Source organism: Boleophthalmus pectinirostris, unplaced genomic scaffold, assembly GCF_026225935.1.
Source record: "Boleophthalmus pectinirostris isolate CB_2022bp ecotype Guang Dong unplaced genomic scaffold, ASM2622593v1 HiC_scaffold_14, whole genome shotgun sequence".
NCBI lineage: Eukaryota > Metazoa > Chordata > Actinopteri > Gobiiformes > Gobiidae > Boleophthalmus > Boleophthalmus pectinirostris.
Window position 1 is genome coordinate 6483958 of NW_026571047.1, and position 16429 is coordinate 6500386.

The 16429-nt window shown below is 38.0% G+C and overlaps 1 protein-coding gene across 1 annotated transcript in view; it reads right to left on the reverse strand.

Moving 5' to 3' along the window:
* The window catches only part of cacna1g (calcium channel, voltage-dependent, T type, alpha 1G subunit), a 634394-nt gene that overhangs the window by 16193 nt on the left and 601772 nt on the right, over positions 1–16429 (reverse strand). The window contains 3 exon segments of the mRNA XM_055150510.1: positions 7237–7722; positions 11899–12020; positions 14199–14277. Coding sequence (XP_055006485.1) covers positions 7237–7722; positions 11899–12020; positions 14199–14277 — 687 coding nt within the window.

Consider the following 16429-nt stretch of genomic DNA (forward strand, 5'->3'; position numbering starts at 1 on the left):
GTCCTGGTGCAGTTCTGGTCCAATCCTGGTGTAAGTTCTGGTCCAGTCATGGTCCAGTTCTGGTCCAATCCTGGTGTAAGTCCTGGTCCAGTCCTGGTGTAGTTCCTGTGATCGGCTCTGCAGTTTGCAGAATGTATATATTTATAATCTATTAATGACACAGCATAGGTTTAGTCCTGGTTCAGTCCTGGTTCAGTCCTGGTTTAATCCTGGTTTAGTCCTCGTCCGTTGGGCTGTCGAACTAATGGGCTGACCCTGATTTATCACGGGCGGGTAATGGGTGGAATGTTAACAGGTCTGGGCAGGTGCAAATTTAACTTTGACATAATCACAGGTTAACTGGCAGGTGTGGTGCTGTACTAGGCGAATGAGGGTGGGTGCGGGTCTCCAAAAATGAACCTATGCAGGACACTGGCTCACAGTCAGAATACCTGTTTTTCTAGGTATTTTTGAGCTATAAAACCAACTGTAATTGCATAAATGTAAGGCAGAGCTGTTTAATGTCATACTGTGGAACATTCCAGGGCAGAGCAACAAGCAGGTGACGGACCCTCAACCAAAAAGTCACACAGTGCACCTTTGATGACTATTTAGTGTATAAAACTGTCAAAGCAGATTCAGCCCACACATTGAACTATTGATACTTTGCAGTGACATCACACTGGGGGTGTACTGCATGTATTTCCTGTGAAGGAAGTTCAGTAGTTACCATGGAGACACAAACACACATTAGCAAACACTGTCGAAAAAGTATTCAGATAGTTTGAAAACTCAAGAAATGAACACAAAATGGAGTTACACAACATATTTTCAAGAGTTTGTGATCGATACGAGCATTCATGGTCCTGTTTAGGAGTTTGATTTTCAACAAAAAGGTGAGCATCATCTAACTCTTTTTTACCTGGATTGTGTTAAAACAAAGCTCATATTAATGACTAATTTGAGTAACAGAGCTTCAGACAGAGAAGAGTTTCAAAGTTAGAGTCACACTTCCAGGGAACGTTGATGACATAAGCTGCAAAGTTTCAGTTGTTAAGTTCTTGGCTTGTCGAGCACAGAAGCCATTTGTCAGATTGTGTAAGTTCCACCTTGAAATTATTTTTAGACTGAGCGTCACCAAATTGCTCTGTTGAATACAAATGTCAAAACACAGTCCAGGCTGGCCAAGATGTTTTCCTGAAGTGATTAAATGGTAGCCAAAGTATGGTACCTAAAATGGATCTTCAGAGACTCTCCAAGAGGTTTGATTTGGTTTTGGAGTATCGTATATTTTGCTATGAATGAAGTGCACAATCAAAGTGAACAGTCGGAAGTGAGTCCAAGGTAAGGTACACTTTACTGTCCCCATGTGGACATTGTTCCTCTGCATTTGACCCATCCTTCAATGCACCTGTCAGATTTTGAGTTGGTCTTGGTCAGGACTACCTTAAGCCAGACGTACACTGTGAGATTTTTGGCCATTTTTGAGCCGATTTTTCACTTGTGCGACAGTTTTTGGGATTGGGCTGACCTTTGGCTGACTTCGTTTCGTAAACATGGGGTAACGAGAACCGATTAATACCTCACGACCAGCTCCCAGTCGGCAATCGTAGGCCGCAAGAACATCAAACCTGTTTGAAATCCAGTCGCCTCTTGTGAGGGCTTCGCTCTGTTGAAGTAGTTCGTATAGTGTGAGAACATGAATCGTGAGCTGTGAACTTTTAAACTCTGCGATTTGGTCGTACAGTTTGAACTGGGGCTGAGTGAAACGATCGAAAATATCACACAGTGTACGTCCGGCATTAACTCGATGTTACCACCTGTGATTCATTTTTTGGGTTGATATAGGAAAACCCAAAAGGAAAACCACCCAGACACAGAGAGAACATGCAAACTCCTGAATAAATCTGAACAAAGTAGGTTTTCATAAATCCGTGAAAAACGTACTTTGGGTTTGTTTAGCTGCTGACACTTCTCAGTTTGTTTCTCCAAAGCAAAGTTTAACAACCTTTAATAATCATCATGTATTTTCTCCATCACATTCATGTTTCTGTGTTAAGTTTGGTATAAACAGTTCTTTATGAACACAGCGCAACTCAGAGGTAGGACTGAAATACATTAAGGTACAATATGCAACTTTCTGGACAATGTAAATTTCTCTGATCTGGCCAAGATTTGAAAACTTTTTTATCAGGTTATTCATCTTGTTTTCAGATTTATTATCGACTTACTAGTTCTGAGACAGGTCATTTATTTGACTATAACTTGTCAAGTTAAATGATCTTGCTGCATGGACAGATAATTTCACTGTCTACTTTCTATTTCTAAGTCATTTTCTGGTAGATTTAAGTGTTTATATCTTAAATTTTGTCAAAGCTTTTTGCAGTGGAGGTGGCACATCAACTCCATGGAAACAGAAAGTTAAAAGCGTATTTGCGAACGCTCTGCATGGAGACAGAAGTTTTATGCCTTGTTGTGGAAGATTATAGACAAAGGAACAATATTTCCTCCAGGCCAAATGAATGACAGTCAGGTTTGTGGAGATGCAAGCCCACTCATAGGAAAGACTCGTGATTTTCAGTCCAATAAATACACAACACAATTAATTTTTATTTTGTAATGCCTAAAAAATCATACTGTGGCTTTAAAATGAAGACAAATATTCTCAACTGAATCACTTGAAGTAAATAACTATATTCCTTTTGCAATGTAAAGCTATTCACTGTTAGTTAAGTTAGATAAGAACACAGTTGAGTTTGCAGACACCCATAACGTCCACAGGGGGGCACTGGTGCACTGCGCGTCTCCTCCGTGGCCCCCTCCCTCCTCCCCCGCACAGCAGAGCCCAGCAGAAGAGCCGGCAGTCCTGTTTTTACAGAGAGAAAGTCCCTGCGCTCTGGAAATAGTCTCTTTAGTCGTCAACAAACCCCAGCGGCACCGCTTTCCCATGGCACCCTGACCCCTCCGACTGGCACGTCCTCTCCCCGCCACTGGCTAATGTCTGAAATGCTCCAGTCTATTTTCTGGACAGGGATGTATACAGCGATTTGGGCTCATCATAATATCCTGCTAGTTGAATATATCACTAGAGTTGTGTTCTTTCTTTCAATAATCCTGCGTATTAAAGGTGGACTGCGTAACTTTTTTATTCAACTCCAGGTGCACCTTAGAAAAAACATATATTCTTACTGTAAGCGGGGTTGCATCTCCACAGATCTGACCTGTAACCTGTGGGACATTTCCGGCACGGCAATAACATCCTCCAGAAAGGTTACATAATGCACTTTTAATCAGACTCCCACTACAGCTAGTAAAATGCTTATCCATGCAGCTCCTCTTTGTTTTTAAAATGCTCAAATTATACTATTTTCTGATCTATGTTATAATGTAGGTTTTTTGTTTGTTTATTTGTTTGTTTGTTTTTTTCATTCACACATGTTTAACCCACAAGTTCTTCTCTCAAACAGAAAACACTCTGTTCCACCTTGTGATGAATCTGGTAATATATGAATGTGTTTTTAAACTCCATGCACCTTCACTGGAATCGTTTGGATCATTTCAGCGCCGGAATTGCCGATTTCTGCTGAACAAAAAGTAAAAACTTAGCTGTTAACGTGAAAAAAACTATCGCTTCATGACATCACAAGGTGGAACAGAGCATTTTGAGCTTTGGAGATGTAGACAGACATGTGTGAATGAAATAAAACACAACTCTAGGTATGTTTTTGAGGAGACAGCAGCATTATAACATGGCTTAAAGCTCACAAGAATCCATAATAAACAACTTTTAAATCCCACGTTACATTGTTCTAACCAGCGATCGTTTTATTTTCATGTAAATAAATGATTTGTCTTTTTTTTTCAGCAGCCCTTAGAATCAAAATGAGACCGATGTGTGGTGTCTGCGTCTAATTCTAAAGTCTAAACTCCACTCTAGCCTCTAAAAGTTGTGAAAAGTGCTTCTAAACTCATCGTGTTGAATAGTTAGGACACTCAGAAAGTATAAAGTAAGTGAGGGATAACTTTTAAAATGAACTACTTTTGTTTTTCATGTTTTGAGCCAGTTAAAACCACATCTTATAACGCCTCGAGCTCCCTGCTGGCAGTGTAACTTACTCGTACTTATACATTATTCAGAGTTTATCAGGCAAAAGTGTCCAAAAGTAAATTTAAACCCCTGAATAATGCATAAGACCTTTAAGTAACAGTGGCTAAGGTTTGCACACTGCTAGAAATCCATTAGGAGAGACAGCCCCAGCAGGTTTTGGTTTTGTGTGTTTGAATCAAAGCTTTGGCAGACACCCAGGGGTCAGGTGAAGGGCCCTGCAGTTTGGCCCCTGGCAGAAAGTGACCAAAAAGCAACTGCGTCCTCTGAAATGCTGACACATCAATAGTTTGACCAAGAGGAAGCGACGGAGATGACCCATAGAACTCAAAATCAAAGCAAATACATGACTTTATATGTTAATATTAAAGGTCTTATTTTACACAAAATGTATTCTTGTGAGCTTTAAGACGTGTTAGAATCCTCGTCAAAAACAGACCTGCAGTTGTGTTTTGTTTAAATCACGTGTTTGAGTAATCCTTTATTATTAGTCTGCCCACATCTCCAAAGATCAAAATGCTCTGTTCCACCTTGTGATGTCATGAAGTGCTAGTTTTTTTAGTTTACCATATTTTCGGACTATAAATTGCACTTTTTTCATGGTTTAGGTGGTCTTGTGACTTATACTCCGGTGCGACTTATATATTAAAATTTTCAGACTGACAGCTGCGAGAGGCTCTAGTCTTGTGTGTCAGTATCTAATACTATTATTATGCCTGTACCACTGTGAATTTGCACTCTATTGCGCATGCCTCCTGTAGAAAAAGCCGCCGTCTGCAGCTGAAAACAGTAATCGAGCAGCAGAAAGAAAGTTTGGAGTGAGCGAGAAACTTGTGAGGGACTGGCGGAAAGTGGAGATGGAGAACACAGCTTCATGGCAAACGGGCGGGTGTGCCATGCAACTTTCCTGAAGTCACTGGATGAATCGACAAAGCCTAAACTTCAATGACAACCGAAACATCCTGTGGGGATTCAGAAAGGCCGGAATAATTCTAACTGGAACTGATGCTGAGTCTGACGACAGCGACACAGAAGAGGAAGCGCCGCTCTGTTTACCTCATGGATCTATGGTTTGTCTCCGGAGGTCGTGCAGAAGTGACACAGAGGATGAAGAATTCAATGGATTTAGTGATTTGGAGTGAGACGGAGAGTTTGGTAAACTTATGTTCTGTTGTTTATGCTATAATTATCTGAAGAACTGTTCATATGTTACGTTAACATATTAACGCCTGTTCAGTCTGTTGTTCTCTGTTCTGTTGTTATTACTAAAACTTGCCTTTCAAGATGAAATGTCGGTTCCTGGTCTCTGATTTTATAAAATACATTTCCCCAAACAGTGCGACTTATAGTCTAGTGTGACTTATATATATTTTTTTCTTCTTCATTACACATTTTTTGGCTGGTGCGACTTATACTCCGGAGCGACTTATAATCCGGAAAATACGGTAGTTTAGCTTTTAGTTTGTTTATTTATTAGTGTCAATGCACATAAAACACTGAGCTACACAAAAAAAGTCAGATGTTTGTGCTGGGTTATAGCAAAATTGTTCATTTCCACCTTCAGTCCCTGGTAGGGATGTAACAATAACCAAAATATCGTGATATCGTATCATCAAAAGTCTCACAATAATATCATGGACCATCACAATATATCGATTTGCAAGTCTTTTTTGCTGAAATTAATAGTTATGTGTTTTTTTTTTATGTCTTTCTTTGTGGTTTTAATGTTTCTTATTCTGTAAAGCACTTTGAATTACTTTGTGTATGAATAAACTTGCCTCACCATGGTGCAGCAAAAACAGAGGGAACTACATAGACCATGATCCTTTGGTGTTATTAGTCCAGACTACATAAAGAAATAGCTGTTATTAAGCACTTCTAAATCTTCTTTATATTATAACAGTACCAAAGGCTTTCCAAGGCTTATAAAGGAAAAAGTACAATATTCACAGTTTTATATCACAATAAATATCGAACTGTGAGATGCAAATGGTGAAAATATCATATCGAGGGATTTTGATATCGGTACATCCCCAGTTCCCTGGACAGGTTGATGTCATGCCAATAAAATCCAAGTCAGTCAAAAGTAAAACTAGTCTCATTTGGTTTCAGCCATCATCCATACACTATTTACATATTTACAGTTCATTTACAAGTTCACAGCTACCTTTTACAGTTCAGTAAAGATTGGCAATTCCACGACAGAAGAAGAGAAGAACAAAGTGTGTTAAACATGTGTGAATGAAACAAAACACAACTCCAGGTCTGTTTGTGATGAGGGAACGACACGATAACGTAAAGTAGATCAGAAAATAGCGTCATTTGGGCCTTTTAATCAATTAAATGTTAAAATTTGGACTGGAATGTTCCACAGTGTGACATTTAAGTCGTTTTAAATTGACCCTTGAGACTAGCAGGTGATGCAGGGTTAAGTTTACAGGTCAGATTTTTTTTATAATTTATTTTTTAACACCTGCAAGTGAATCAATGCAAGACAGATTTGGGCAAAACTCAATGGGCAAAGCATTTTGAATTTTCACAAAATGGAATATCCCAGTCCCATTAGTGTGGAAACAGCCTTTGCCAACGTGGCCGACAACAGCTGGACATTTTGGGGATCATTTGAAAGCCTGGACTCTCATTTCCAAAACACAATCACGTGATAAGATAATTGACATTTTAATGGCAGAATCAGCTTTGAATGTTACTTGTGAGCAGAACATGCTTATCATAAATGCTGCAATAGTTTCAGACCACTTGGTAAATCCAGACTGATATTTGTCTGGATTTTTATACAGAGGGATTTCAGTGTGGTCCCTCCATCGTCCAGTCAGATTTATTTATTTCAGTGGCGCAAGTGAAACAAAGAAGCTCATTGGTCACCATAATTTAGGACAAAACCAAACTTCTCTCAACTCAGATGAACAGTTTCGCGCTTCATTTATTAGTTCTGCTTAAATTCATATATTTCAGTCCTCTCTGATTGTTTTTTTATTGTATTTTTTTCCTTGCAAGCAGCAATATTTGTGGGTCCATGATTGGATATTCCACCTGTCAATCACGCGCATCTAAACTCTGGGAGATTCACCGGTGACAGGACTCAAAATGAATATTAGCCTCCAAAATTCCGGTGGTTCCCCAAAGAACATGACCGACACAAACCCATCACTCACCTCATATTGTGGCTCCGTATCTGCACAGGTCTCCTCAATCTTCTCACAGTCTCTGGTGATCTCCGGGACGAGCGAATCTCTGTGCCCTCCTGCGCTGCCTCGTCCTCCTCCACCTCCTCCTCCTCCACTTCCTCCAGACCTCCAGGGTGACCCGCCGCTGCCGGACCTCTCCAAACCCAGCCCGAGAGGCATAAGCTGGGGCGACCGGCAGCCAACGTCTCCCCCTCCTCCTCCGCCTCCTCCTCCTCCTATGGCTTCGTTGTGTATCTCCATGTCCAGTTCTCCCTCCATCTCCGCCTCCTCCTTGGCCTCCTTGTTGCTCTCCTCCAGATGTTTCATGAGGACGGCGATGACCACGTTGACCAGGACGAACTGGGCGGTCAGGACGAAGGAGACGAAGTAGATGGGGGAGACCACGGTGTTGTAGCAGGTGCTGGTGTCGTGGGCGCAGTCCCGGAGCGTGTCCTGGTTTAACATAAGAAAATGTCATTATTTTTTGCCAGATACAAATATATCAAAACCACTTTATTTAGTGAAATCAATGTTTAAAGTGGGACAAAATACCAAAACTCCAGCCATAACCACATCACGGCAGTCGAGTGTGATGTCACATAGTACTTAAAATTGCAGTGGCGATGTATTTGTATTCTCAAGATAATACAAATAATACATGTATATACATACACTCTTTTCATTCAGGTCTATGTCATTTTATTGTCATGTGGTGGTTTAACTGGTTCTTTGCTGACCAACTTTTTAAGAAAGTTTTTTGTTTTTTGTGTTTTGAGCAGAGGCGGGACCAAGTTGTTGTTTCGCAAGTCTCAAGTAAATCTCAAGTCTTTGACCTCAAGTCTGAGTCAAGTCCCAAGTCAAAGACAGGAAAGTCATGTCCAAGTCGTCTGCTTTGAGCTTCAAGTCATTTCAAGTCTTTAAACCAAAGTACCAAATATAGCTTTGGTTTTATAATTTATATGACTTTAAAGCTAAATTGTACTTAAAAATCATGGTATATTTATATATGATTATTTATATAAGAGTTGTAGAACAGTTAATTAAAACAGAAAGAATTAAGATTTAAAAGTGCTTAATATCAGTTATTTTGTCATGAAATGGAAGGCTCAGGTTCAGGTTCTGAGTAGTTTCCTCGATTATACTGTATATTACTGTAGTACTTTTGAGGATACTATATCACAGTACTTCAGTTACATCCAAAGTAACAAATAAAGAAATGGGAGGGACATGCTCCAGTTTGTTCGGTAAAATTAAGCACCTGTAAAGAGGAAAGTATTCATCAGCTATTCATCAACTATCAAGTCTTCTCAAGGCACAGGACTCAAGTCAAGTCTCAAGTCCTAAAAATAGTGCCTCAAGTCTGACTCGAGTCCAAATCACAACTTGCAAACCCCACCTCTGGTACTGAGTATCTAGTTTCAATACTAGCTTTAGTATTGATTAGTATCTGAATATGGGTTTTGTTTTGTGACAACAATATAATGTAATATAGTCCAGTGTTATGTTTTACCTTTTGCTTCTAATAAAGTATAACAGTAGACAATGCTTTTCAAACACCATATACATAGTTCAGTAGCAAAAAAAAAAAAAAAAAAAATAAAATATGTGATTTAGTGTGTTGCTCCATTTTAAAGATTAGAAAAAATGTGTTCCTTGGATGTAAATTGTACCTATCTTTTGTCTGGAAGTCAGAAGGCCAAACATTTTCTGAGGTGGTACTTTGAGTGAAAGGTTTAGTCAAGACCCCATGTTCATTTATAGTCATTTCAATAACAGTAATATCTTTCTTTAGTAATTCTATAGTCGTCCACTGTTGTCCCTGCTCACCGGGGTCAAATCACTTTCATCTAAGCAGTTTATCTACTCACTAATCGACTCATGTCAGCGTACATTTTGTTTTCCTGGTTTATATTAGTGTCATGTGATGTCAAGTACACAGATGCTGCAAAATTACTGTCATAAGCCATTAGACTAAACACACTATCAATCATAACACACATGCAGTTTGAATGTGGCCATCTGTCAGGGCCAAACTGTGCCAGACATGTTATGGAGATGCTACAGGGACATTAGCGGAGCAAAGTAGCCATATGGTAAGTACGCTGGTGCTTTTCAAACTGAGCTATAGTGAGAACCAGGAGAACCAGTCCATGACGAGAAATGAAATGATCAGGTCACGGTTTTGGGTTTTTAAAAAGTGCATTGGGTAAATTTTCTGGCGGAGGGTCCGTCAAATGCTTTTCTCCGTGGAGATGTTATTACTTTGTCTGGAATGTCTCACAGAATGGCATTAAATCGTTCTATCTTCATGGAAACCAAACCAGACCAAGTGACAGGTCAGATCTGTGGAGAGGCGACTCCGCTCACAGTCAGAATAACCTGAACCCTAATCCCTATTTTTCTCAGCATTTTAACCGCACTGTAAACCCAAACATAATTAAATAGATTAAGTTGTGTATACTCAGAGTTTTAGAAATAGTCCTTCTAACTTTATTCTGTCAAGTTGCTGTAACATGTTCTTCTTTTTGAGTAATTTTAACTAATATTTTTTGATTAAAAGGAACTATTTTGAGTAAGTGAGCATAATTTAAAAACATAGATGAGATACAACTTAGTAGAATTAAATAGTTTAAAAAAATTAAGTAATGTGTATAATGTACTATGTGTATACTAAAATGTGTAATGTATGTAAGTATGTGTGTATTATTAAACTATATACATATTATATAATATGGATTAGATTAGTAAATCCCCCTGACTTTCAAATGGGACATGGGTGACCTGGGTTAAAATCCTCCTCCTACAGTGTGTATAATCTAATATATGTATGATGTGTTTATATGTATATTATAATGTGTGTAGATACACCTACTATATATATATTGGATTGTGTGTACAATGTGTATACAAAAATCATGGATTACATATAAAATTGAAAATTATTTAAATTATTCCAGTGGTTTCAAAACTCTGACTGCAAATATTTGAGTTGAGCTAAATGAGCACTTTTAATTCAGCTGTTATCAAAAGATACAAGTAGTAAACCATCTAACATTTTAAGTTCTGGAAGATTGTGACTTTTAAGTTCATCAACTTAAAATAATTGAAGTAATCAATTGCCTCAGTTTGTTGCAGTTCTGGTAACTTATTCAGGTTTACAGTGTATAAAATCATCGGATTTCAAGGAATCTCCCAAAGAGCCATCTAAGATTTGGCTGAAAAAAAAATAAAACAATTTCTAAAATCACCAAATGAAAGAATGTCAAATTTTAGCTCAATCCCTTGAGTTGTTCCTGAGTTATGGCCTGTTGAAATTTTGGAGCCATGCTCACTTTTCCTGAAGCCTTAATTTATAAGCATGTTTGAGAGACCATAACTTCATAAAAAATAGAGCTAGAAAGCTGAAAATGTGTATTATTGTAGATTCTTGGTCATAGATTCTGAATCTGGTGTCAAATATTGGGTATATTTATTAAGGGGGGCACTGTGGGCCCCCAAAATCTCAAAAAGTGAGCATGGCCCCAAAATTTCATCGGGCCATAACTCTGGAGTGACTCGAGGGATTGAGCTAAAATTTGAGATTCTTTCATTTAGTATTTTAGAAATTTTTTGAAAAAATTTCAGCCAAATCTGAGATGGCTCATAGGGGAGGGCGGCTGATTTCACATGGACTGACCCACCTGTAACTGAATAAATGTAAGGCAGAGCTGTTTAATGTCACAGTGTGGAACATTCCATGCAGAGCAATGACACATCCATAGAAACATGGACCCCCAACCAAAAGTTACACAGTGCACCTTTAAGCTATACTCTTGTGTTTTTAACAGCATACTGTAAGCTGTGTTTTGTTTCATCTACCCGTGTTTGAGGAATCTTGCTAATTCGAGCTGGTTTTACTCATTTCAGTGCAAGCAGATGTTATTTTAAAGGAGACCTATTATGCAAAATGGACTTTTCAGAGCTTTTAATCATGTAATAGTTGTTTCCCCTTCTCATTTACCCTCCGGAAGTTGTTTTTGGAGTGATTCGTTCATATTGGAGTAATCTTTAATCACTTATTAGTACTAACTTCCTTCTACAATTAAATTTTTTCAATCAGTGATGCGTGTAGAATTCGGCAGCGTTGTGTAGTCATTTTGGTACAAATAAAAGAAAAAATCAGCGATGAAGAAAAACTGCAAGGACCCATTTTTAATCAAATTAAAACTTAAAATTAAACTTAGAAATGTTTGTGTTTGTGTTTTTTTGAGTGCGTATCATTTTATTAAATCATCTCAGAGGTATTTTGAGTTTATTCAATTACTTATTTTGTGCCACTGTGGAGCATTCCAAGCAAAACAAAAACATTTTCATGGAGACAAACAGATGACAGACAATCTACAAAAAGTTACATGATACAAATACAAATAATGAAGGAAAAAGGGGGTAATGAAAGAAAAGGAAAAGAAGGAGCTTTGCTTTATTGTGTTTTCCCTCTCGCCCTTACCCTCTTATATCTCTTCTGCTTTTTGTCGTCACCCCCTCTCAACCTTGACGTTTACACTCTCTGTATTAGTCAAAATGTCTAATGTCTTTTACTGTTACTCTAATATCTATCTAACACTTTAAATATTTCTTTTCCTATCATACCTTCATAATGCCGTTCCAGTTGTCCCCAGTGGAGACCCTGAAGAGCAGCAGGAAGGCCATGCCGAAGTTCTTGAAGGTGGCGTAGCGACCGAGGCCTTCACACGGGTGGAGCTCGTCACAGACTGTGGAGAAGAAATCAGCAGGTTACATTTAATGTTGGATTCTTTGGGATTAATAAAGTATTGTTTGTGTTTGGTAGCACGGCAACACCTAACCAAACGTTTAAAAGATGTTGAGGTAATCCTGCGTCTTCAGAGCACGCTTGGTGTCACTTCATAATGTCATATATATGTTTAAATATGTTACATGTGTGCTATGTAACTTTCTGTTTGACGGTACGTCACTTTCTTTTTAATAGATATGTCATTGCTCTGCCTGGAATGTTCCACAGTGTGACTTTAAACAGCTCTACCTTACATTTATTCAATTACAGGTGGTTTTATAGCTCAAACATACCTAGAAAAACAAACATTCAGACTCTGAGCAGGGTTGCCACTCCACAGATCTGACCTGTAATTTGGTCTGGTTTGGTCTCCGTGCAGATGGAAAGGTTTAATGCCATACTGTGATGCATTTCAGACAAAGCAATAATATCTCCATGGAGAAAAGCGTTTGATGGACCCTCAACCAGAAAAGTTGCACAATGCACCTTTATTCAGTGTTAGTGTTGGTGAAATACTAAAATTCTCACATGCACTAAATTTCATTCTCAATTTTGAAAGAAAAAAACACTAAACTCTTGATACTGATCGAATTTATGTATATTTATGTATTAGGAACTAGGTCATTTAATGGCACACTGTGAAACTTTTCTGGTAGAGGACTTGTCTCCATGGAGATGTTATTGCTTTAACTCCAGTATTCCAAGATATAGCATTAAACTTTTCAATCTCCATAGAAGTAGGCAGAAGACGTCACCAGGCCACTTTACAGGTGAGATCTGTGAAGAGGCGACCCCACTCACAATAAGAATGCATGTTTTTAAGTGTATTTTTGAGCAATAAAAACACCCAGAATTGAAGAAATGCATCTTATATTAGTGTAACACCACACTGTGGAACATTACAGACAAAGTAATAGCATCTCCATGGTGAGGAGCCCCAACCTGAAAAGTTATGCAGTGCACATTTAAACTTTTTTTGAAGGCAACCTAAACTATTCAGTAACGTTGACTTTCGTCATTTTTCCAGCGTAAATAAACGTCCAGTTTTGGTATTCGTGTCAGTCTCTATTAGTATCTACACAGCAAAAACTGGATGGTTAAAATTTCAGGGTAAAATCATTCAAAAGTTGTTTTTAACACAAAAAGCGTTATTTTAACTATTTGAACGTTAAATGGGGATTTGAGTTGCGGTTATTTTACAGAGTTGATATGGCTGAAGTAAATTCATCTTCAACTAGTGTTAATTCAACTTCCTCTAGAGTTAATTCAACTTCCCCTAGAGTTAATTCAACTTCCCCTAGAGTTAATTCAACTTCCCTTCGTGTTAATTTATCTTCCCTTAGTGTTAATTCAACTTCTCTTGGTGTTAATTTGCCACCTCCCAACACTTCAAACTCCCGTGTTCAAGACCAGTTTGAACCAGTTTTGTACAGAATTTCATCTTTTATATTGTTTTAAAGAAAATAAAAGTTTTACATGCACTCAATGTGTGTGTGTGTGTGTTTTTTTTTTTTAAGTGTACCTTAATTTACACTTGTACACAGTTGTAGTTACTTCTCCCCAAAATAAAGTGTAAAAATAAAACATATCTCTGTGTCTTGTTTTGCTAAATCAGGATAACCCTACAAAATGTTATCCATTTACTCTCAAAACATTAATATAACTCTTGATTTGGGGGTTAAACAGGAACTTGGTCCAGAGTTACTTAAATAACATTTCCAAAAACATTAAATTATCTCTAGAACAGATTCGACACAATGTTAAAATCAACTCTGTGAGACTCAGTTTCAACAATTCACTTTTTGCTGTGTAGGTACTGATTTTGTACAACCCTAAAATTGCCTCATTCCAATCATTATTTCTTTGTTCAAATTGCATAACGGGTTTTTTTGTTTGAAAGAAAAACTCTCAAAAACGCCTAAATATATGAAGTTTTGGATGTGACGAAGAGACAACATTAAAACAAAGATTAGAAAGTAGTGTTCTCTGGCCCCTTTAAAAGAAAAAAAATGTGTCCAAACTTTCGACAGTGTACACAGTATATTAGTCAGTACACGATCTATTTAAAACGCAGTACTTCTTTCTTGCTCACTGTTGCGTAACGGTGGCACTTTGAACCAAACTGGAGCATGCTTACTCAAGTCCCCGAACAGCTCCACTCCCAGCGCCGCGAAGATGAAGAAGAGGAGCATAAAGAGGAGTCCCAGATTCCCCACCTGCAACACACAACACACGCGAGTCAGAAAGATCAAATGCACACACCATATTTATATAAAAGGGTCAGAAGTGGGAAAACCGGCAAAAAAAGACAAGAACATCTAAAACATGTTAACTTTTTTTGTAGAATGTCAGATTTTTAAAAAGTGCATTGTGTAACTTTTCTGGTGGAGGGTCCGTCAAACGGTTTTCTCCATGTTATTGCTTTGTGCGGAATGTTTCACAGTATGGCTTTAAACCTTTCTAACTTCATGGAGATGAAACTAGACCAAGTTACAGGTCAGATCTGTGGAGAGACGACCCCACTCACAGTCAGAATATCAGTTTTTCGAGGTGTTTTTGAGCTATAAAACCACCTGTAACTGAATAAATGTAAGGTAGAGCTGTTTAATGTCATACTGTGGAACATTACAGGCAGAGCAATGACATCTCCATAGAAACAACCATGTGACAACAAGCAGGACCTCCAACCAAAAAGTTACATAATGTACGTTTAACTTAAAATACATTAGGCACTGAGTGGACATTAAAAATACAGCCAAATGAAAGTATAAGTTAAAAACAGCAGATGCTCATACAGGATCCCATAGGCATACAGTATTTAAAGCCAAAGTATGTAACTTTTTAGTCACAAATAGACTAAAATGAAAGTAAAATAAATGCTTTGTTTTGTTTGTTGTATTGTTTCGTTTTTATTATACCGAAAAACTTGCTTCCTTAGGGGTATGTGGGCTTGCATTTCCACAAACCTGACTCTTACTTGGACTAGTGCAGGGGTGGGCAAACTACGACCCAGGGGTCATATGCGGCCCTTTAAACCTTTTAATCCGGCCCGCCAAACTGGAATAAATTACAATAATAAACCTTGTTGTTTTATTTTTCATGCATTTCCGGCGTTTCCCAGTAAATGGCGCACTATATATATATATATATATATATATATATATATATATATATATACACATATATACATATATATATATATACATACATATACATATATATATATATATATAATATATATATATATATATATATATATATATATATATATATATATATATATATATATATATATATATATATACATTGAGGTGCGGCATATTTTGTTGGCCACAATGCTTTATGGGAAAGAGTTCTCACAGGAGTTATTCGGACCATGAGTGAAGTAGTGGTGTTCAAGAAATAACTTTGCACTGCTGCCATTTTGAGCTGGTAAAACTCAAACACAAGAACTTCTTGAGAGTCTTGTTGAATAACATGTGACTTCGTGGAGTTGGTTCTATTTCTTAGTAAAACCTAATTCCTTGCAAGTCTCCTTCGTCTGTGCTGCATAGTGGAGTGGATCTGTTGATTTATGTGTATTCTGGATATTTCGTGGCAATATTGTAGTGCGCTTCCTACGTAAGCGTAAATACGATTATAATTGCAGCTGAGCTCTTAACACGTCATGTCGTGTGTCCTGTCCGGCCCTTCAGGCAAATTTTAGGACCCTATGTGGCCCGTGAGCCAAAAAGTTTGCCCACCCCTGGACTAGTGCCTCAGTTCAATTTAATTTCTCTCCAGCGACTAGGTCAGGAATCAGAATACACTCGAAGAACCCCGAAGTGTGAGTCCGGGCACCAGTCAATCAGCAAAGAGCCATATATCCTGTGTTCTGTGTCCGAATGTCCACCCTAGCCCCTAACCCCTCATTCACTACATTGTTCTGCACTCATTAGCGCCCTCTACAGTGCACTCACTCACAGAGAGATTTGGACACACATTTCACTACATTTAGATTACTTGATTCTCTCGTCTACGTGGAAAAAGTCAGATAAACTCTGATAAAACCTGTGGTAAATCATGATCAGATCAGATTGACACAAGTGTTTATGGACTAATAATAATCATATGAGTTTTTGTCACAGTAGATTTCACATAAACAGACTGGATTATTTGCTTTTTGTTTGAAATGTGGAAATTATCGATCTATTAATGCCAGCACCTTTACAACATAAGGCTTTATTTAAGAGTGTTTGATTCAGAATCAGGATCAACAGAGCCATGAACCAGTGCTTTTATCTGTTTTTATTTAGTGGGGTTGTGTTCAGTTTAACACCTGTCGCTGTACACCGCTGTTTTTCTGACGCTCGCAATGCATTGTGGTCT